At 41.6% G+C, this 24,321-nt stretch overlaps 1 protein-coding gene across 5 annotated transcripts in view; it reads right to left on the minus strand.

The window, feature by feature from the left end:
* Positions 1 to 24,321, minus strand: part of PCNX2 (pecanex 2) — a 316,535-nt gene that overhangs the window by 46,668 nt on the left and 245,546 nt on the right. For all 5 annotated transcript variants that reach the window (XM_081824289.1, XM_081824287.1, XM_081824288.1 and 2 more), the window contains 2 exons: positions 12,221 to 12,279; positions 7,669 to 7,884 (listed from right to left, as the gene is read on the minus strand). In XM_081824289.1, coding sequence (XP_081680415.1) covers positions 7,669 to 7,884; positions 12,221 to 12,279 — 275 coding nt within the window. The remainder of the gene's footprint in view (positions 1 to 7,668; positions 7,885 to 12,220; positions 12,280 to 24,321) is intronic.

The raw sequence follows: 24,321 nt of genomic DNA on the forward strand, positions 1-24,321 counted from the left end.
ATTAACATAAGAATAAAAGAAAAGAAAAGGTAAATGTCCACATAACAGCATGCATTTTTTTTTTTAAAGATTTTATTTATTTGTTTGACAGAGAGAGACACAGCGGGAGAGGGAACACAAGCAGGGGGAGTGGGAGAGGGAGAAGCAGGCTTCCCGCGGAGCAGGGAGCCTGATGCGGGACTCGGTCCCAGGACCCTGGGATCATGACCTGAGCTGAAGGCAGACGCTCAATGACTGAGCCACCCAGGTGCCCCAACATCATTCATTTCTGATATGGGTTTCCAAAACCCCACTTTATCAAATGACACTAATATTTCCTAAGACCTCCCCTTAGAAAATTTCTGGAAAACTAATCTTGCTGTGATAAAAATGTAGCAGTCCTGCATTAATGAGGCTAATGAAATCTGCATACATAACTAAATTCCATCTCAGTAGCCCCAAAACTTCCCTGCATGTGACCCGGCCTTAGATGATAGGATCCGCTTCATCACCCTTGAGAGAATGTTGCTTTATGGCAGTTCATGTCATCTGCCATGGGGAGCCCAGGACCCCCTATAGCCTAATTGCCATAGCATTGGACAAATCACATTTTCTGACCTGATCTTAACTACCACCCGACTTCCACCCAGGCCACAAACTCTGGAGATCCTTTCACTGTGCCCTCGGGAACTCATGATCTATTCCTCAACTTCTCTGCATGTTCTCCTCTTCTCTTTGGTGCCTATTGGAAAGCTGGCTCTCCCTGTCCCCTCTGCAGCTCTCCCAAGTGGGGCTCATCCCTTGCTTCTCAGGGATGCTGTCAGACTATTCTCTCTGTCTACCCCGCACCATTCTCCCTCATTGCCTCCTTCCAGGGCCTTCTAGATCACTCCAAGTCCATGGAGATTCTGGCCCGGGGTCACTCGCACTCCTCAGCATACCTCTGGCCATCCCTCTTGAGATTTCAGGATCCACAGAGATGCTCCTTCCAGCATCCTGGCCCCTGACTCCCACTCCTCTAATGATCCCATCTTCCACTCAACCTCAGCCACTCATTTCCATGGCCATGACCCTAGGCTGTGATTACCAAAGACTGTCTCCCCCTGTGAGTGTTAGTTTCAAACCTTTTGCTCTCCCGCAACCACCTCCTGTCTTTCCAGCTCGTTTCCTCTAACGCTGCAACTTCAACAACCCTGACACCTTTCCTGGATCCAGAAAGCCCTTCACCGGGTCCTAGTTCCACCTCTCTCATACCCTCACTCCTCCTCTCTCTCAGCTGGCATTCAGTGGCCAGCCATTGCCATCATCATCAGACCCTTACACACGCTGCCAGTTCCCCTGTCCTTGGTTTACATTATGGCACTCAGTCGACTTGGTCTCAATCCCGATTAAGCCCAGCTCTGCCCATGAAGCTGCAGGTGGCTTAGGGGAAAACACGAGCAACCTTAACACATCTTCCTTTAACATCACAATCCCTGACCCCACGGGGGCTCTTCATACTGGCCAACTGTACTCCCCCTACTCCATCCATTCTTCCATCTCATGCCCATCTTTTACCTGCATCTGGGCCATATGTTTCCCTCCTCTCGACGAGCTACTATGGATTCCATCCTCCCAGCCCTTGGGATTCTATCTTTTGCCATCATAGCAAGCCCTCCTCTTCCCTTTGCCTGAAATCCCTCTACTCTGCTTCACTGCCCAGTCCTATCACCAGCTGGTGCACTAATGCTCAGGGGTGCCGACCTTCTCTGTGTGGCACTGTATTAGCAGGAAGTCTGCAGCCGTGATCTCAAGACTGGGATAGCCACCAACAGGACCTACTCCCTGGGGGAGAACTATACTTGGACTCCAGCAGAGAGGACAGGTTCAACTTCCCCCAAGTGCATCATATGGTGGAAGTATTTTATACCTCCTGACTTGATGGCCCGTCAGAGCTGGAAAGACACTAAGAACGTAGAAATCACACCAAAGTTCCAATTATGGAATCTGAGAGGCCAAGTAACCTGTGATGCTCTGTTAAGTATCTTGTTATCTTAAATATCTTTTGGTTGCTTTTTTTTTTTTTGGCAACTAGAAAAATAATGTGGAACTTCTGAAAGGATGTGCCAGTGACCAAAGGCATTTTACCCCAGTTACTTGGTGTTCTGTAAACTAAATAAGCATTACAGTACAAATCCAAACAAATATCCAAAAGAAGAAGGTAAAATTTTCAGGTAGAAAGAGATGTTCTGGTTAAGAGCTAGACAGTCATGTGCGTTTGCCTAGTTCCAACACTAACTAGCCGTGAGCCTGCAGAATGTATTCACCTCCGGGCTCCTCACTTTCCCATTTTTTAAGCGGGAGGAAGCAATGGGATTGTGGCCATTCTGAGGGTAGGTGTCATCTTCACAGGCCAGTGCTCTGTCCCTAGCTCGGAGTTCACATTCATGTCATAAGAGACTCCTTCCAGTGCCTCTTACTTTTGGCTCCTACTCCTGGTTCTTCCCCTCTTCAGACAGTATTTTCAAGTAGCCTGGTTTCTCTTGCTTACAGCACTGTGACTCCTCATTCATTTGTCTCCCCTTCTAACAGAAATGGGCAAACCCATCAGCCTGGGTCACCTGGAAGACTAAAGGAGAACAGAAATGGATTGAACTGATAATCAACTCTTGCTTTTCCATTTTTCTGTATCCACCTACAGTGATGGTTAAATGGGACTTAAAATCCAATAGATTCCATTTCTTTTGAAAAACCTTGAACTTGGTGCCCCTCACACTGCTGACCTTCTAAAGGGCATTATCTATTACCTTGAATTAGATTTAAAACCAATGATTAATCTGTCAAGTCTTGAATGGTTTCCTGAAAACCTCCTTGGTTAGGTAGATGCAAGTAATACTCATATACCCAAGAGCAGCAAGGGCACCACAATCCCGTTTTTTTACATTAAAAAGTAAAGAATTTATTTCTATTCTAGGATACATGAGCCAAAAGGAGCAGGACAGAAAAATGTGGCTTCCTTATATGTATTCTTAGTTTGAACTGGTTTCAATCATTCCCTACAGTACCAGCCAACAGAAAAAGGATGTGTCATGAACCTTAATTATTTTTTTGGGCTATCCAGGATCTAAATCTCTATTGTATGTTTGGGAAATTACCCAGTATGCCAGACTAGCTAACTCCTCACCAACTTTTTACTTTTACTTTTTCTCCTGGGTACTCAGCTAGATAACATCTCCTAGCTTCTCTTACAGCTATGTCACTTCTAAACAATAGAATATAAGAACAGATGATGTATTCCAGGTTTAGGCCTGTCCCAAAACAATCTTTCAGGCAATCCTCCACTCCCTGCCAGCTTCATGTTGAAGCTCAGAGTGACCTCAAAAGCAATGTGATAGGGACTAGGCAGAGCTTCTATTAGCCAGGATCCTTGATGGTGTGGAAGGGAACCAGCCCCTACCCCCATCACCTCCTCTCAATGATTGGATTCTATGTGAGTTCAAAAAGAAACATCTGTTGTGTCAGTCACAGAGATCTGGGATTTAACTATGACAGCAGCTAGCATGACTTCAACCAACGTACTCATATGATGAGTCCTGGCAAGAGGCAGTGGTAATCTTCCGCTCTGGGAACTAAGAACTTAGACGCCCTCTTTCCAGGCCGCCCTTGCATCTAGAGCATATGCATGTGGTCTCTGCTTCATCCATGAGCTGCACCCCAGACTTTGACTAATGTGCTGGTGACACAAAGAAGCAGATGCATGGGATGTATTCTGTAAGGGAGTTGGTGGCAGGGGCTCTTCATCCAGATTCAGGGGGTAGCAGTGGCAGGGGCAGCATCCAGGATCCAGGATCATAGTGTCAATAAAGTGAGGGTAGTGCCCAGGTCCCCAGGATGTGACTGCTTCATGAGATCAGTGCTGTGGTGTGATTTTAGACATGGCTCTTGACTTACAGCCATCAAGCCTGCTTTTCCAGCCTTCTCAGAAAGTCTGTGTCCCGTGCAATATCTTCCAATAAACCCTTCTCCTGGTTAAGTTCCCTAGAGTTGATTTCTGTTGCTTGCGATTAAAAACTCCTATTGATACAACTGCATCCCTTGCAGTGAGAAATGGACAGGTGGACTTCTTGCTCCCTGGCCATGGGAGGTTGTCTTCCTCTTCCTCCAGGGTGTGTTATTCATTTCCTAGACTCAGTCTGTGCCGTGAGCAGCTCACATTTCCACTGACAGCTCAGTGTGCTTCAGAGAGGAGAACCAGCACAGCTGGGTTTTGACTGCCCCAGGTCATACTGAAGTAGGTCAAAATTGACCAAAATAAAGCCTGCTATTTGGGAAAATAGGGAATTGAAGAAAAAAGTGAACCACTGAAGGTGGATCTTAGAAAAATACTCAAGGAGGAGAAAGAAAACAAGATCTTCCCTGGGAATACTGTAATATATATTGCAAAAAGATATAAAAAGGAAGAGTCATTTTAGGTCAACTGGATCCCTCCTGCAACTACAACATAACTTAGATTTTTGTCCTGCTCTCTTAATAGCGCCGTCTTCCAATCTACAGCAGAACTAGGTCAAAGAAAATATATGGCGCAGGAGTGAGCACTATCGGGGCAGGTTAACTGGCGTTTTGTTCCCAAGACATCATTACTAGGCTTAGGCCATTCTTATAGGCAGGTTACATTTCTCCTGTAGTTGGCAGGAGGGAGAAAAATCACCTAGGGGAGACCCTCCTGGGCAGTCTCCCCGAACACAACTGCCTCTGTCTCAGGCCTGAGCACACGCATGTCAGCTCTGAGCCTCCTTCTGGGTTCTCCTGAGGCAGCTTCGGGAGTCTGGTGTGTTGTTCCAAGACTGGCCCCCAGTGACTCCTGCTGTGTGACAGGGTCACTTTCTACCACACGAATTGGAGCTGTCCTTGGGGATGGCTTTTGCCAATAGGGCATGGTGGGAGTGACATGGTGCCTGCCCCAGAGACTGGGCCATAAGGGCCTTTCAGTGGCCATGTTTCCCCTTTGGAACATCGAGGCCACCCAGACCACACCTAGTCCAGCCCCCTAGACACTGAGCAGCACCCGGAGAACAGCCACGGCGCCAGAGTAGCCAGCTCCAGATGAAGCACCTCGGACCTTCCAGCCTGGTTCATCTTCCAGCTGAAGGCAGCTACCTGAGGAACCCAGGGTGAGTACAGCAGAAGAACCACCAGCCACCCACACAACAGTGTAAAAGAAGACATCCTTGTTGTTTTAAACCATTACATTTTGTGACGGCTGGTTACGCCCTCCAAAATGGTATGGGGCGAAGCCCAAACACTCAGGGTGGTGGGTCAAGAAGAATGCCTGTTTGTGATATGCGGGGCTCACAGGCAAAGTACTGCACACTTCTAATGTCCAGTTAACTTGGAAGCCTTTAAACTCAAGCATCAGTTTGCCAAAGGAGCTGTAAGTCATATAGCTCTTGTGATAGAAGCCCTAACTCAGGTTAAACCAGGCTCACTTTAAAAGTTCTTCCTTTGAATTCCAGGAAAACCTAAAAGCTCTCAAAATAGACAAGTCTGTTGCGTTATTGTACTACCTCCTGCAGCATTTTCTAGCATTTGTGCAAAATTTCAGGGAAAACACGGCTTCTCCGTTTATTCTGCAGAATTTGATCACTACTCCCTTGGCCCAATAACCTTTTCCAAAATAAGTTCCCTGAATTCAATTCCTAAAATTTGTAAGGATGCACAGAATACATGCTTAAACCACAGAACCCACCAATCTAAAAAAAAAAACCTCTCTTTTGTACAAACTTATTTAGGAATGCTAATACAAGTAACAGATATTCACAAAACTAATGCTTAGCACCAAAAGGCTTGGTTAAAGAGTTAGGTAATTGTGTTAAAAATATAAAATAATGGCAATTTGTTCTTGGCTAAAAGGTGTGTTTTTGTCACTGTGAGGTCCTGGATGGTGATGACTTGGCTCCTAATCATCTTTCCAGCATTGTCTGGGACCCCTTTCTCCCAAACCACCTGGAAACCACATCTGGCTACTTTGCGCCTCTTTATCATCATGTGCTCTCCTCTCCCCTCCAACTGCAGCCTCTCCCCTGCCAAGCTGACCCACAGTCCAGTCTGATCCCAGTGCCTCTTCTCTGGTCCTTGTGGGGCCCCATGCTTGGCACTGCCATGATGCTTATTGCTCAGTATGTGCCTCTTGTCGGCAAGGCTCCAAGCTCCTTAAGGTGGGGCCCTGCACTTTTGTATTCACAGCACCTAGCCCAGTGCTTGATAAATATCTTCTGAATGACTATAAGGCTCTTATGTCCAATTACATGACAGATCCACTTAGATGAATCAAGGGCATTTAAAAAGTAAATATCCAACATGGAGCCCTTGATGACACTCTCAAACCCAAAAGTGCCGTTCTTCCTCTAGGCTTCCCAGTCTCAGGAAAGGCACCTCTGTCTACCCAGGTGCTCAACCTGGAAACTGGGGAGCATGCTGAGCCTCCTCTTTCCCGCACTCCCCAACGCTGAGCCCAGCCCTTCCCACCTCTAAATCTCCCTGTACTTCTCTGTCTCCCCCTCCTCTCCTGTTTGGGTGACTACGAGACACTCCTAATGGCTCCCCATTATGCACAGAATAAATGCAGCCTCTCGCCCTGACTGGGAGGCCCCACATGCCTGGGCTCCCACCCCCTCCTGTGCCACGCTGCTGCCGGCCTGCTAGATAGCTCTGGTCACATCAGGGTTCCCCGCTCATCCATGTAGCACTCAGAAACTCCTAGCCCACAACATCCTTCTTCCTGTTCGCCTTCCCTGGCCGCCCCATCTAATGTAGCAGCATCTCAGCCCCGCCCTCTGCAGTGATGACGGTCAGACTGGATTTGCTTCCTTCATAGCACTTTCCACCATTGTGATTAGTTTGCTCATTTGTTGACTTGTTTGTTTTCCACATCTCCTGCTGAAGGTCAACACCACAAGGGTAAGAGTCTTTCAGGTCACGTGCCCACAGCACCTCCAGCATTAGAACTCGGCCAGACACAGAGGAGGTATTAGAAAAACATGTACTGAATGAGGGAATAACCAAAGAACACAGGAGAAAGGCCCATGAGCACATCTATTATGCTAATCCCTGCACGTTCCACCACTCAGCTCCAACGGCGTATTAATGGGAAAACTAGGGTCATGCTTTCAAGATTCAGGTCAACTCAATAACTGCAAAGCAATAAGCATCCACCTCGCACCCACATATACATGACATCATTTAAGTCACACAACTTTATGAGGCCGCCATTCTTCTTCTTTTCTCATCGTACAGTTGAAGAGAAAAAGCTAGACACGGAACAATGGCCCACTACAGACCACAACACCCGAAACCCACAGAAGTAGGTTCTGTTTCAGGCCTGGCTGACCCCACATAGAGCCCACGCATGCTCCACAACCTCCTGTCACTTCTGAGCTTTTCCCAGAAAGATTAAAACTGAAGTTTTGACTCGCCACGCCACAAGGTTTACATCAGACGACACGTTTCACCTCATTACTCCCTCAGATGACTGGGATGTGTCTATATCAGAATACACAAATAAAGGCAGGTGTAACCAGCTCCCTCATCCTCCAACTATAGGACAACTATTAAATTCTTGCTCTTTCATGGCATCTTCTCATGAAAGCTTTTGCACGATAATTAATTGAGGCAACCGGCTTCCAACACCTTCCACAATGAAGAGATTCTTACCTCGAAATTCCAGTCCTCGAAGCTGAAAGGTGACAAGACCATTTCCAATTTCAATCAGGTGAACAAAAGCGTTGAGGTAGTCAGAGGCCAAAATAAAGCAATCGCCAGAGCTGTAGTTACCCCACCGACCAAGAACTAAGTCTCCGCACAGGGACTCCTGCAGGGCCCTTGTCAGGTGCTCATAAAAGATGGAATTAAGATTGTTGTCATCATTCCCTAAAGACAGAACAAGAAATAAGATCAGTGGCTACTTACTCCTATACACGCAGACCTAGGAAACTATGAGTTGTCATTTGGTCAAGGGTAAATCAGGCTTTTTAGATACTTTGCCCATTTTTTTTTTTTTAAGATTTTATTTATTTGAGAGAGAGAGTGAGAGACAGCACAAGAGGGAAGAGGGTCAGAGGGAAAAGCAGACCCCTTGCTGAGCAGGGAGCCCGATGCGGGACTCGATCCCGGGACTCCAGGATCATGACCTGAGCCGAAGGCAGTCGCTTAACCAACTGAGCCACCCAGGCGCCCTACTTTGCCCATTTTTGTTGACTTTGTGAGACCCTCTTATTTTTTTTTTTTAAGATTTTATTTATTTATTTGAGAGAGAGAGAATGAGAGAGAGAGAGCACATGAGAGGGGGGAGGGTCAGAGGGAGAAGCAGACTCCCTGCCGAGCAGGGAGCCCGATGCGGGACTCGATCCTGGGACTCCAGGATCATGACCTGAGCCGAAGGCAGTCGCTTAACCAACTGAGCCACCCAGGCGCCCTTGACCCTCTTATTTTTTTTTCCTTTATCATCTTTCTGGGCAGTCTCCTCTATACAGATGGATTAAATTATTGTCTTAATGCAGATGACTTACAAATTCATACCTCCAGGTAAGGTCTCTTGTCTTAAGCTCTAGACCTGTGTACCTACTTGTTCACTTAACATCTGTTCTTGTATGTCTCAAATGCTCCACATCTCAGCATGCCCAGGTCGGGCCCCCTTCTGTTGCCTATTTCAGCAATTGGTACCACCACCCAGACAGCCATAACCCAGGGATCTCTGTTCCCACTCCTTCACACGCCAGCGTCTCAATTTTACTTTCTTCAATATTTTTTGCATCTTTCTACCCTTCCCCATTTGCATTACCCCTACGTTATTCCAAGCTGCATTATTTCTCACGTGGGCAGCCACACTAGTCTTAGGACTCCCCGGTGCATCTTCATTAGGACCTACCACCTCATCTATTCCCTACAATTCAGCCAGAATGAGCTTTTCAAATTGAGAAGTTGAATGTGCTATCTAGGACCCCTCAACTCCATCACCTTCTAGCCCTCAGTGGTTTTTCAGTGCTCTTAAGATAGAAACAAGTCTTCTTTGCATCACCTATAATAGGATCCCATATAATTTAGCATTCCCAGGTAAAAGCTGGGACAGTCATAGGTGTAAGTTAGGAGCAAACCTAGGATATATGGACACACAAGGGGCACGTGGGATCTGCTCCCTATTTCAATCTCCATCCTCACTTCACACAAACATCCTCCTCCTTTCTCCCTTATGCCCAGCATAGAACTTCTTCCAGTGGAGGGACTCACATGCCCTTCCCACTCTGGGCCTTTGTAGACACAAATCTTTCTGCCTGGGTTGCTCTTCCATTCCTCTCTGGCTTTTGAACACTTACTATTCTTCAGACCTCATCTTAATGGCTACTTCAGGGAAGTCTCCACTGACCACTTTGCTGGGCCAAATCCCCTATTACTGGCTCTCGGCACCATGATCCTCAGCTCTGAAGCACTTGTCACAGTTGGAATCTGACTTTCGGTTTTTGTGTATATATAGTATTTTGATTCACATTTGATTTTTTCCAATGCAGTGGAGAAAGTAAAGTGAAGAAGATATGACATGAAGGAAGACAGATCTATGTCTGAATTTGCTTATTTCTGTGTCCCAACACTGGCAGAAGTCCTACCGTGCAAAAGGGACTAACTAAATATCTGTTGAATCATAGATAACACCATAGGTCTTATAGCCTCTTTAAGAGAATTTTGTTTTTAAGAACACACCTGTCAAGTAACTCCTGGAGCTTTTTGAAATCAAAGTCATTGAGGAATAGAGACAATAAACAGCATCAATTCATATATATATGCTACAATATAAATGATTACTACTAGTATTATGTTATATACAAATACATGTTTTTGCATATTATATACACATAGATACATCATACAGATGTCATTTACTGTTTTTAAATTATATATATAATTCAGATTTATGGAGGGATAATTTATGTAGAGTAAAATTTATCTTTTTTAGTGTGTAATCTTATGAATCTTAATAAATGCATAGTCATGTAACTGCCAATTAGAAAGATGCATTTGAGATTCACCCATATTGCTGTACCCAGCAGTCTGTTCCATTTTAGTGTTGAGTAGTATTCTGTGGTATGCGTGTCCTAGAGCCTGTTTATCCATTCATCCATCGGAGGACATTTGGGTTGTTTCCAGTTGTAGTGATTAGGAGGAAATCCACCAAAAATATTCATGAGCTGAAGTTTATGTGAATGTAGTTTTGTTTTCTCTTGAGTAAATACCTAGGAGTGGGGATGCTGTTCTCCAAAGTGGCTGTACCATGTTTGTAGCCCCTCCAGCTGCAGTGATTGAGAGTTCTAGCTGTTCTTCATCTTTGTCAAGACTCAGCATTACCAGCAGTTACGTGTTTGCTTGTTTAATTGTAGCCATTTGAATTAGGTGGATAATGACACCAAGAGAGGAGTGAAGGAAGGGTACAGAAGAGGAGATGGAAAGTTGTGGGGCGGGGTGGGATTGGAGGCTTATGGGTATTTCCTTTAATCTCCCTTCCACTCCCTCTATCAGATCTCTCATGATGAAGGACAGAAAGATTTTAAAGAGAAGACTGGATAAATTTGGACGTCCTCCTGCTCCGTGGTCTTGTGGGTGGAGGAAGTGCCAGGAGGGTCTGGGAGAAATGTTTACATTCAGTACTCTTATTTTAGGAGCCTCTCATGTTTGGGAGTAAACTTCTGGCTCTGGAAAGTCAGAGAAGCAGAGTCTCCCCAAAGAGGAAATGCCTAAAGCTAAACTCAAGGCTCCCTTCTAGATTGTCTGTTGGAGTGGAGGCAGCATCAGGGAAGGTCCAGATGAGGATTGCAGATCTGAACAGAGCTCCCCTTGCTCTGGACCCTGGGGAAAGGGAGATGATTGGGGGTGCAGGAAGGTGAAGGCTGGCCCCTTCCTACATAAGGAAGAGCACAGATCCACCTGTAAGAAATCTCTAAGATAACACATCAAATTATAAATATCCTTGCTGGGCATTCATGACAGTTGAAGACCAAATTGAAATTAAGGCACTTATAAACCTAATTATGATTAACAGAGAGAAATAAACTGTTCTGTGGGCTGAATCATGTCATGTAGTCTAATGAAGTATCAGTATGCTGAGTCTTCAGTGCAGATGAAGCCTGCCTGACCTGCCATTCAATTCACTTTCAATGATGAATCAGCATGCATCCCAAGACCTTAATTAGAGATTACTTTGGGTCTCCGCCACTTTTAAAGGGAAGGCCTGAATGAGAGAATTAATTTTTGCTTAATTGTTCAAACTGTTTGATATTTAAATAAAACAAAAATGGTTTCAGCCACCGAAGTGGAGTCTTTGTAGAAAGAACACCTTGACCACAGATCCATGTAATTGGATTAAAATGAGACAACAATTATGAATAACTGGAGGGAAGATGCACTTGTGAAACTGTCCATATGCCTAATGTCAATGGCCCTGCAATGTCACAGAGTCCCATAGTTGTGCATCACCCCCGCCAAGTTGTACTGACGAGTTGAACTTTAGGTCAACAAAAAATAAACCTCTCTCTCTAGGTATTTTCCCACATCAAATTACGAGTTCAAATTAATCATGTATATGCAATTCAAATATAGATAATGACATGATACCACTCTTCCTAGACAAACCTTTTGGCACAGGGGAGAGAGTGAAGTGGATAAAAATAGAGAAGAGTTAAAATTTGCCTTCTGATATGATGAAAAAAGAGGTAGAATGGTTAAAAATGAAATAGAATACAGAAAGCAAAAAGTAAAATAATTTCCTAGAAGGTAACTCCTTCCATAGCTTAATGTTGAACGAAGTTTCTTAAGACTTCTGGATCTTAGATCTGGGAATCATTTGCCTTTGAGGACATCACAACACTGACGATTTTCCTAAGAATTTTTTTGCTACAAGAACAAAAGCAAGGTTTAGAGTCTGTATTTGCCTTTTGTCACACAAACTAAAATGTCTTCATTGACAGAGTCATTCTATACTGAACATGTACCACATCAATTCTAAGTAATGGAAAAAAGCATTTCCAAACCAAATCAGGATGTTTGGTCAGTCTATTTGTATAGTTTTATTTTTCCAGTCAGCATATTTATTACCGAGACATACATCATCTCCACAGTGATGAAAAAGAGTGAGTACTCATTTCCCCTGTTTGGATTGAAGGAATCCATCTATATAAGGAAATAAGGAGTTTAAAAAGAGAGAAGGAAGGTATCTTCTTACCTGGATCCTTTTCAATTTGGACCACCAGTCTCGTGTTGGAATTATCCACGCGCCGTGTGCTAGAAGGGACCACAAAAGGGTAAAATTTCACAACTAGATCATTACAAAGGACAGAGAGTTGGTTTACAGAATTGGCTGTGTGGTGGGGAATGCAGGGGACATGGAACTCACCAGTCAGGGTGATTGCTCCTATGTGACATGCTGCAGGAAGGAAGAGGGGTCTCACAATAACAAAGAGAGGGAAAAGTACAAGAAACATGGGGAGGGGAGAGATGATGACAACTCAGGATTGGGAGACACTTGCTTTCAAGCACTGGGAGCATTCTTATAGGCCTCTCTTCCGTTGAAGCACAAGAATGAAATTGGCTCTTACAAACTTAAAGAAGAGAGATTGTCTGTAGCCATGGCAACAAATGGCCATCAGAATCAGTTTTAAATCTCTCCAGTTATGACAACTCATCTCCGTTCAGAGCCTCAGTAAGCCAGCCGACCCATGTGGCCCCTTGCTTCTGCAAGCCAGCCAGTGAGGGACAGACTCACTCCAGACTTGTGAGGGGCGACTGATCAGACTGTCACCCAGATAAGAAAGGAGACTGTCCCCAGGTAACTGTCTGTGCCAATGGTATCAACCCACTTCTGCCTCTAATACCTCAGCCGTCCTTGAACTTCACATGTCCCAGAAAGCCTTTATAAGTGCAACAGTCAGCTCTGCTCAGAGACACTGTGCCTGACCTGCTTCGTCTCTTTATTTCAGATCTTCAGCGGTGGTCTCATCATCCTTTGAAGGATGAAATATGAGATTGACTTCAACCACATGACCTTGGATATTTAACTGTTCATGATGTACAAAGATGGCAATTTCATATGGTTAAACCGAAGACATTAAGAAAGGGCTTTCACTAGAAATATATCATTGAATACAGGCTTACATGTAAGTTTGAAGAAACTGATTTTTAGCATGCCTGGTTCCTGACTTTGCTTTCTCTGGTCCAACCATGCTAGCCTTTTTCCACATCTTCAGTGTGCCCTGACCTCCTATTCCTGTCACCCTGCCTTCCCTGCTATCCTCTGCAACTCTTGCGTCCTCTACTTGGAGTCCTTACTACCCCACCCGCCTTCCTGACAGACACCTCTAGTGCTTCAAGTCTGGCACCAGTATCGCTCTCAGGGAAGACTTCCTGACACCTGCTCTAGGTGAGACTCATGTCATATGCTCCTTCACACGTCATACCTCTCCTGTGGGGAACCTGTCATAGTTAATATTACTAACGATGACAGCTAATATTTCCGTAACACTTCTCTTCATAAATACTTCACGTGAGTTAACTCATTATATCCTTACAACTTCATAGATAGGTATTATTATTACATAGATATTATTCATAGATAGGTATTATTATCACACCCATTCCCTCCAAGAAGGAACTTGAGACACAGTGAAATTAACTGCAGTGCCCAAGGCCACACATGAGTGTGGAGCCAGGATTTGAACCCAGTAGGCTGACTCTACCATGTCATATATTTCTTTGTGTGATTATTTGATTATATCCCCCTCTTACACTAGACCCTAAGTTGCCTGAAGACACACCTTTGCTCACAACTGGCATGAATAAATGAAGAGTCCAAAATAATGCTGTTTCTAACATTAATTTTTCTCTCATGACACCTGCTAAGAAGAAAGGAGACTAGCCGCCACTAACTTAGAGTTAAACATGATCGTTGACATCCTGAGTGTGATTTAATAAATGACAAGCACTTGTTAGTAGTAATGGTACTTAAAAGGAAACCTCAGAATGCAGAATTCTGTTGTGAACTTGTCTCTTGGGAATCAGAAAGATTAAAAAAATACTTAGATGGAGCTAAGAAAAAAAGTATTTTCTTTTTCTCATCTGTCTCAGATATTTGAGAACCATCTAGGTGAGATCCTGTTTGAGCTTTGTGGGACAGGTTCTGCAGATGGGTTGGAGAGAAGAAATACTTGGTTGCATCTCAAAAAGGCTGTTAACCCCATCACTCTGTTCTATTACTGCTTCAGTTTTTCTTCCAAATACCTTGGGTCAGCTTTGAAAGTAAAAGAGCCCAGGGTGGCGAAAAATACAGCAAACAACAAAATTCTTTCTAATGAAGGCCGAAATCCCATGTCAGCATAATAAGTCCCTAAATGGAATTTTAATTTAACCTGAAGACCTAGGACAAATGGAATTTTCAGCAGCAGAATAAACAATTTTTAAAGTGGGGCTGAGCCAAAGGAAAGTCATTTACCAAACTCCTTGGGGATTGAAAACACCTTCTAAAACTACATTAACTGGAAAGCTATCTTTTCATAAGGCTATAGGACGCAGAGTGCTAAATTCGATCGGCAATAACTAAGCTAACCTGCCTGTGTACCCCAGGGCCTCTGGCTCTCCACCAGACTCTCTAAGAAGGTGAACTGTCAGCCATACTGGGTAATTTGAGCTTTTCTCCAGTGCTTTCCTCCTGCACATTTGGTGCTTACCATTCAAAGGTGCTAATTAGCTCAGTAATTGGATTTCTGCCTTAACTGTCCAATTGCATAAACATCAATTCTGCTCAAAGAGAAAACAGGTGCTTGTATCTCATGCCTCAGTCTCAAGGGGGGTACAGAATGCTGGTACATGTTAGGTGTGCATCTCTCTGCACATACTCTTCCTAGCACCTGCCTGGCAAGTGCCTGTTCATTGCTAGGCAACATCGTCCTGAGGGCCATAGGCCAACAGCCTAGTCATAGGCCTTTCCAGATCGGTTGACTTACTCCAAAGCATCTTCCCTTATGTTAATATGGAATGCAAATAACCAAGCTCGTTTCCTCCCTTCAAATTTTGCTTTCTCACCTCCTGATGTGTCTCCCTAAGACAAGCACCTTCTCTCTTATAAGGTTTCACTGGAGGCACTTAAATACAGCAATTAATTATACTGCTTCATATTCCCATTTGTCAGCACACACAGACTATTTATGGGAGAATTATTCCTGTTTCTTTGATGGGGAAGTGTGACTGGCTGGAATGAGAAGTTTGAGGGGTGTCTGTTCATATAGCAAACCCAGAATGGAGTTATGGATGGACTGTAGTTCTATTCATGGGATAGGATGGCCTTAGAAAAGTCTAGACAAAAGATGGTAGCCAGAGCTGAAATAGAAGGACACTGTCGCCTTTTAAACTGGATATATACACAAGGTTCCTTTGGGCTCGTTTCGCATCTTTAATTTTTGCTGCCACTGATAATTACTAGTTCTCTCAAAGCCAGAGCTGCTCTTCTGGCTGCTGGGTCACCATGTGCTTCAGATGACTTGGCATGAGAGAAATTTCCTGAGGACACAGAGTTATACAGCTGGCATAGTGGGCTCTGCCTGAGGACAGACATTCAGGTAACCACCAACCTTGTTACCATCTGGGAGGACTGGTCTAGTTCTGGTTCCCAGTACCTTAGGGAGTAGCTGTTTGGGATCCCAAACTAAAGGTGGGGGGTCTTTGGGGTGCCTAGGTGGCACAGTCAGTTAAGCATCCAAGTCTTGGTTTTGGCACAGGGTCGTGAGATGGAGCCCTGTGGGGCTGCTTGGAATTCTTTCTCCTCCTGCCCCTCCCACTGGTGCACGTGCACGCATGTGCTCTCCCTTTCTCTCTCTCTCTCAAATAAATAAATCTTTAAAAAAAAAAAGTGGGGGGTCTTTATCAATGCAGCCACCTTTGATGGGCCTGGGTTTTGACTTCTAACTCCATCTGGAAGTAACAAAGCAGTTCTCCCTTTTTCCTGACAGAGTGGTGTCAGAGAAAGCCAGATGAGACAAAAGGTTTAAATAATATCCAGAGTCTCATAACATCATACCCAGAATGTCCAGATTTCAATAGAAAATTACTTGTCATAATGAGAAACAGGAAGATCTCAGAGTGAAAAAAGGCAATTAATAGATGTCAATTCTGAGATAAGAGAAATGAGAGAATTATTTGACAAAGATTTAGAATTGGTGTTCATAAAATTCTTCAATGAGCAATTAAGAATACTTTTGAAACAAAAGAAAAAATAGAACCTCAACCAAAAAAAAAAAAAAATAGAAAGTCAGCAAGGAAATAGAAGATACAAGAAGAACCAAATAGAAATTTTCTTTTTTTTTTTTTAAAGATTTTATTTATTTATTTGACAGAGAGAGACATAGTGAGAGAGGGAACACAAGCAGGGGGAGTAGGAGAGGGAGAAGCAGGCTTCCCCACGGAGCAGGGAGCCCGATGTGGGGCTCGATCCCAGGGTCCTGGGATCACGACCTGAGCCGAAGGCAGACGCTTAACGACTGAGCCACCCAGGTGCCCCCCAAATAGAAATTTTCTAAGTAAAACTATACAATAGAGGGGTGCCTGGGTGGCTCAGTTGGTTAAGCGACTGCCTTCAGCTCAGGTCATGATCATGGAGTCCTGGGATCGAGTCCCACACCGGGCTCCCGGCTCGGCAGGGAGCCTGCTTCTCTCTCTGACCCTATCCCCTCTCATGCTGTTTCTCTCTCTCGCTCTCTCTCTCAAATAAATAAATAAAATCTTAAAAAAAAAAAAAACTATACAATAGAAGTAAATACAAAATAATACAAAATATATGTGCAAAATAAAAAACTCAATGGAAGGACAGTTGCAAAATGACAGAGCAGAGAAAAGAATCAGTGACCTGGAAGATAGAACAATAGATATATAATCTGAACAACTGAGAGAAAACAGACTGAAAAAGCATGAACAGTCTCAGAGACCTGTGGGATTATGACAAAAGATTTAACATTCTAGTCATCAGAGTCCCATGAGAAGAGGAGAAATTGGAGATAAACTCAAGGAAGTTCATGCCTCAAGACACATCACAGTCAAGCATATACGAAGATAGAACATAACCTGGAACATAAAACTATCTCAGCAAATTTTTAAGAACTGAAATAATACCAAGTGTATTTTCCAACCATAATGGACTCAAACTAGACATAAATAACTGAAAGATAACAAGAAAATATTTAAACAGTTGCAAACTAAACAACACAATTCTTTTTTTTTTTTTAAGATTGATTTGTTTATTTGAGAGAGAGAGAGAGGACATGCACAACTGTGGGGTGGAAGAGCAGAGGGAGAGGGAAGGGGAATCCAAGCAGACTCCATGCTGAACATGGAGCCTGATGTGAGGCTCAATCCCACAACCCTGAGATCATGACCTGAGCTGAAACCAAGAGTCGGATGCCCAACTGACTGCGTCATCCAGGCACCCCAAACAACACAATTTTAAATAACCCATGTGTCAATGATAAAGTTTCAATGGAAATGAAAATGAATTAAACTGAAAGAAAATGAAAACAGAACATATCAAACTTGGTGGGACACAGCTAAAACAGTAGTGAAAATTCACTAAGTACATCACATAACAGAAGAAGGAAAATCTCAAATTAATAATCTAATTTTCCACCTCAAGAATCTAGAAAAAGAAGAGCAAAATAAACCCAAAGAAACCATAAGGAAAAAAATAAGAAACAAAAATCAGTGAAATTGAAAACAAAAAATATTGAGAAAAACAAAGAACAAAGATGGTTCTTTGAAAATGTCAATTAAGTTGACAAATCTCTAGCAAGCCTGACCACACCCCCCCAAAAAAGATTGAGAGAGAGAGAACACAAGCTACCAATACGATATATTGCCAACCCTGTAGATATCAAAGGGATAACGGGAAACATTACAAACAACTTTGTATGTGTAAATTTTATAATGTAGATGAAATGGACCAATTCCTCAAAAAACATTAGTTGCTGCAACTCACCCATTAGGAAATAGAAAATTTAAATAGCCCTCTACCTATTAAGGAAATTTAATTGTTAATCTAAAAACTCCTCAAGAACAAATACTCAAGCACTGATGGTTTTACTGGAGAACTCTAACACATGTTTAAAAGAGAACAAACACCTGTTATACACATTCGCCTCCAGAAACTGCAAGAGGAAGAGACAATTCTCAATTTATTTTATGAAACTAGTATTACTCTGATACCAAAGCATGACAAAGACAGAATGAAAAAACAATAAATCTACAGACCAATTCCAGGAATGTAAGTCTGGTTTAGTATATGAAAATCAGTCAAATCAGGGGGAGTAGGAGAGGGAGAATACCCATTAAGCAGAAAAAAAAATCACATGATCATGTCAATTGGTGCAGAAAAAATAGTTGACCCATTCATGATTTAAAAAAAAAAAAAAAAACCTTTCAGAAAAATAGGAATAGAAAGGAACTTCTTCACTTGATAAAGATCATCTACTAAAGAGCTACAGCTAACATCATACTTAATGGTGAAAGGCTGAATGCTTTCCCCGTATGACTGGGAACAATGCAAATCTGTCCACTTTAATAACTCTTATTCAACACAGTGCTGGAAGTCCTAGCCAGTGCATTGAGACAAGAAAAGCAAATAAAAGGCACACAGTTTGGAAAGAAAGAAATAAAACAAAACACTACATATTTGCTGATGACATGATTATTGACATGGAAATTCCAAAGAATCCACAAAAACAACACAAAACAAAACAAAAACATAGACCTAGTAAGTGAGCTCAGTTAGGTTTCAGAGTACAAGATAAGTGTACAAAAATGAAATGTATTTCTATGTACTAACAATGGATACCAAAATTTTAAAAAATACATTTAAATCACTCAAAAAAAAGAGGAAATACTTAGGTTTTATTAAATCTAACAAAACATATATCAGGGCTTGTATGCTGAAGAATACAAAAATGCTGATGAAAGTAATAAAAGGAGCTCTAACCAAATGGAGAGATGTACCATATTCATAGATTGGAAGACTCAATATAGTAAAGATGCCAATGCTTTCCAAACTGATATAAAGGTTTAGCACGATTCCTGTCAAAATTCCCACAATATTTTTTGGTAGATATTTAAGGAAGAACATCAATCAAACACAATCTTTTCCAAAAAATAGAAAAGGAGAGGATACTTCCCAATTCATTTTATGAGGGTAACAAAAGTAAGGACAGTACAAGAAAGAAAGGAAGGAAGGAAGGAAGAAGGGAAGGAAAGAAGGAAAGAAGGAAGGAAGGTAGGAAGGAAGAAAGGAAGGGAGGAAGGAAGGAAGGGAGAAATAGAGGGAGGTAGGGAGGAAGGGAGGAAGGGAGGGATGAAGGAAGGAAGGAAGGAAGGAAAAAAAGCGAGGCAGGGAGGGGAAAACTACAGAAAATTCTCCAAGAATTTAGATGCAAAGATATACATTTATAAATAGAAATTATTCTAAAATTTATATGGAAGGGCAGAAAAATATAAGCTAAAACAATTTTGAAAAAAAAAAGTGTGAGTTTACTCAATTTCAAGGCTTATTATGTAACTTCAGTGATGAAGACTGTATAAGATTGGTGGGAGGGAATTACACATAGATCAATGAAACAGAACAGAGAACCCAGAAAGAGACCCACACAAATATGCCCTACTTATTTTTAAAAAAAATATTGAGGTAAAATTTGCTTAACATAAAATTCATACTTGGACATTTCAAAGCAACAATGTATTCGCTTTTAATACATTCATGAAGTTGTGTGACTGTCACCACTATCTAATTCTGGAATATTTTTATCACCCCCCAAAAAAACCTTATACCCATTAAGCAGTCACTTGCTGTTCATCCCTTTCCCCAGCCCTTGACAACCACCAATCTGTTTTTTGTTTCTATGGATTTGCCTATTCCAAACATTTCACATATGCAACATTTTGTCTGGTTTCTTTAGTTTTATATAATGTTTTCAAAGTTCATCTATGTTGTAGCATATATCAGTATTCCATTCTTTTTATGGCTAAATTATATTCCAGTGTATGACATATGACATTTTGTCAATTCATCAGATAATGACATTTGGGTTGTTTTCAATTTTTGGCTAGTTTGAACAATGATTCTAGGAACATGAACTCCATGCACAAGTGTTTGTTTGAAAACCTTCTTTGAAATTTTCTTGGGCATATACCTCAGAGTGGAATTGTCTTTGCTTGATAGTGTTCTTCAATGTAAAAAGCTTTTAATTTCAATGGTCTAATTTTTCTTTCGTTGTTTGTGAGTTTGGTGTTTAAGAATTCATTGCAAATCCAAGAGTTTTACAGTTTTAGCTTTTTACACTCAAGTCTGAGTCATTTTGATTTAATTTTTGTATATGGTGTGATGTAGGGGTTCAACTGCATTCTTTTGCGAGTGGATATCCAGTTGTTCCAGCATCATTTGTTGAAAAGACTGTCCTTTCCCCCACTGAATGGTCTTGGCACTCTTGTGGAAAGTCAATTGACCACAGATGTATAAACTTATTCCTGGACTCTCGATTCTACTCTATTATGTCCACCCTTGTACCTGTGACACATTGTTTTGTTAGTAACACTGTAAATTTACAGTAAGTTTTGAAATTGGGAAGTGTGAGTCCTCCAACTTTTGTTTCTAAAAATTGTTCTGGCTATTCAGGGTCCCTTGAAACTTCATAGGAATTTGAGAATCACTTGTCTTTTTAAACAAAAAAGGCAGTTGTAATTTTGATAGGAATTAATTGAATCTGTAGACCAATCTGAGGAATACCACTTCCTTAAGTCTTTAAACTGATGAACATGAGATGTCTTTCGATTTATTTGTCTTCTTTAATTTCTTTCAACAATGTTTCTAGTTTTTGGTGCTCACGTTTTCCACTTCCAGCTCATCTAGGCTAATCTGTTCATATACAGTAATTTATAGAATACTCTTATAATCCTTTTATTTATGTAAGATTGGTAGTAATGTCCTCACTTTTATTTGTGATTATAGTAATTTGTCTTCTCTCATTTTTTCTTGGTCATTCTAGGTAAAGATTTGTCAATTTTGTTGATATTTTCAAAGAACCATTTTTTTATGTCATCTATTCTCCCTATTGTTTATCTATTCTCTATTTCATTTGTTCCCACTCTGATTTTTATCATTTCCTGCCGTCTGCTTGCTTTGGATTTACTTTGCTTTTCTTTTTCTAGTCACTTAAGGTGGAAGATTTGGTGATTGATTTGAGATTTTTCTTATTTTTTAATGTAAATATTGACAGGTATGAATTTCCCTCTGAATTCTGCTTTTGCTACATTCCATAAATTTTGATATTATGTTTCCATTTTCCTCCATCACAAAATATTTTATTTTCTCTTGTCACTTCCTCTTTGACCCATTGGTTGTTTGAGACTGTTTCCTTTGAAACATATTTGGGGATTTTCCAGGTTTCCTCCTGCTGTTGATTTATAATTTCATTCCATTGTGGTTGGAGAACATATGTTGTACAATTTCAATCCTTTTACATTTACTGAGGTTTTATGGTCTAGCATATGGTCTATCCTGGAGAAGGGTCCATGTGCACTAGACAAGAACATCTTTTTAAAAACTTTCCCCTGCAAAATACTCTATTAAGAGGATAAAAAGCCATGGTACAGGGAGAAAATATTTTCAAGCCACATATCCCACAAAGTAGTAGTATCTAGAATACATAAAAACTCTCAAAACTCAACAGTAAAAAAAAAAAAAAAATCCAATTAGAAAACAAGCATAAGACTTGAACAAACAGTTCCTTGAAGAGATTATACCAATGGTAAATAAGCTCAGTAGAAGATGTTCAACACCTTAAGTCATTAAGGAAATGTACATTAAAACCACTATGAGAGATTACTATACACCTATAAGAATGGCTAAAAGAAACAATAGTAAAAACATCTGCCAAAGATCTGGAGAAACTGGATCTCTCATACATTGCTGGGGGCGGGGGTGGGGAATGTAAAATGGTATACAGCTCCTCTGAAAAAAACTTGGCAGTTTCTTAAAACACTACCATATGACAATTGCATTCCTAGGCAATTATCCCAGAGAAGTGAAGACTTATGTTCACTCGAAATGTCCATAGAAGCTATATTCATAATAGCCCCAAACTGAAAATACCACAGATGTCCTTCAATGGGTGAGTTGTTAAAGACACTGTGGTATATCCATACACTCAGCTTTAGAAAGGGGCAAACTATTGACACATACAATGACCTGAATGAATGTCCACTGAATTATGGTGAGTGAAACAGTTAATCTGGGGCACGTGGGTGGCTCAGTCAGTTAAGCAGCTGGCTCTTGATTTAGGCTCAGGTCAGGATCTCAGGGTCTTGAGATCAAGCCCCACGTCAGGCTCCAAGCTCAGAGGGGAGTCTGCTTGAGATTCTTTCTTTCTCTCCCTCTGCCCCTCCCCACTCTCTCTCTCTTTCTATCTCTCCCTCTCTTTCTCTCATACTTCTCTGTCAAATAAATTAATTTTTTAAAAAAAGAAAACAGCTAATCCCACAAGGTTAAATACTGTATGATTCCAGTCATATAACACTCTTGAAATAACAAAATTACAGAGTTGGAGAATGGATTAGTAGTTGACAGGAATTAAGAAGGGGGTAGCAGCAAGAAGGACAAGTGTGAGCTTATGGGAGGGACAACAGGAGAGATCTCTGTGGCGGTAGAAAAGCTCTGTATCTTGACTGTATCGACATCAATATCCTGATTGTGATAGTTTTGCAAGCTGTTAGCATCTGTAAACTGGGTAAAGGATATATGGGGGATTCCTCTGTATTATTTCTCTCAACTGTACATGAATCTATAAAGAGCTAAAAAAAAGTTTAAATTAAAAAATCTCCATAGCTAACAGCAGGCCTGAATTTAGTTACAATAATAATAATGCATTCATGTGCAATTTTCATTTCTGATCCAAACTCACTTACATTTCCAATTAAGATTGCTTCTCCCATTTCAGCCAGAAGAATCCAAGATTATCCAGCATTTCAAATACAGGATATGAAGTCCAACTACTCATTCACTGGAAGGTTGTAAATATTTAGGGGGTGGAAAGTGTTTCTTCTCTTTCTGCAAATGCAACTAATAAAAATAGTAATAAAAACATGCACGTTGCATGCGGTTGGGCAAAGAGTCAGCCAAAGGGAGACTTGAATAAATAGAGATGCAGAGGATTATAACAGATTCATAAAGATTAAATTATCAAAAAGGTGTTGGTTTTTCCCCATGTTTGACATGCTTGATTTAAGGTTTTGACTTCCGGGTGCTATATCCTTCCAAAAGGCCTAATGTCAGTTAGAGTTGTGGGTGAAATTTCTCCTGGGAATGAAGACTCATGTAGTTTTGTTTGTTCTGTTTTTTTATTCATTAGTGACCAGCGGAATGCACAGAATTTGGATTAAGATGAGCCCCCAACCCAGCAAAAAAGACACGGTCATCCTTGGCAACAAGCGAATCCCATTTGTGTACTGGTGATTTAACTCAGGTCCTCGCATTTGCATGGCTCCTTGTCTCAGGAGAGGTAGCAACTTGAGAAGACACACTCTCTGAACATGAAGCCATTAACACACAGTGCTGTTTTGTCACCGAAGGATGTGGCACTTAATAAAAGGCCACCAGCGTGTTTCCTGCTGTCATGGACTTTGCTTTTCCTTTGCCGTTTTCTTTGCTTCCAGAGCATGACACTGTAGTCTGCTCACATTCCATCTTAAAACCCCACCACTAAAACTGCAAGTTTAAGTCCATAAAACCTGAGTTCTGTTCCTAACTTGGTTAATGACTTATTAAACTGTGTGAGGGGTGTAAAGGAGAGAATAGCTTAATTCTTCTGATCCCCAGTTTTCTCGGTGCATAAGATGGCAACTAAACATCGTGCTGGACTTTGGGTAGGAAATTAAAATACAGAGCTGCGTTGATGACCGCCAACTGACGCAAAACTAAACAAAGACTCCCTTTAACCTTGTAACGGGCCAGTCACCCCAGCGAACAATGAGAGACAATGAGTAAATAGAAAATGCTTTTGATATTCCCGCATCAGTACATTTGGGTATAGATTTTTCTGTAATGGGGAAAAAAGAATAGTAAAGTTTATCCTGAAAATGTTTTTCAAATTGATTTTTCAAATACCAAAATAGTTTGTGTCAAATCCTGGCTCCAGGAGCTCAAGGACAATAAGCAACAGATAACCAGTTCATTCATCGCTCCCAGTTGTCCTGCATTCACCCCAGCCTTTCCCTAAACAAATTATTTTTTTTAATTTATTACTGAAG

The sequence above is a fragment of the Leptonychotes weddellii genome, chromosome 6, assembly GCF_054177405.1.
Source record: "Leptonychotes weddellii isolate Sample4059 chromosome 6, ASM5417740v2, whole genome shotgun sequence".
Taxonomy (NCBI): domain Eukaryota; kingdom Metazoa; phylum Chordata; class Mammalia; order Carnivora; family Phocidae; genus Leptonychotes; species Leptonychotes weddellii.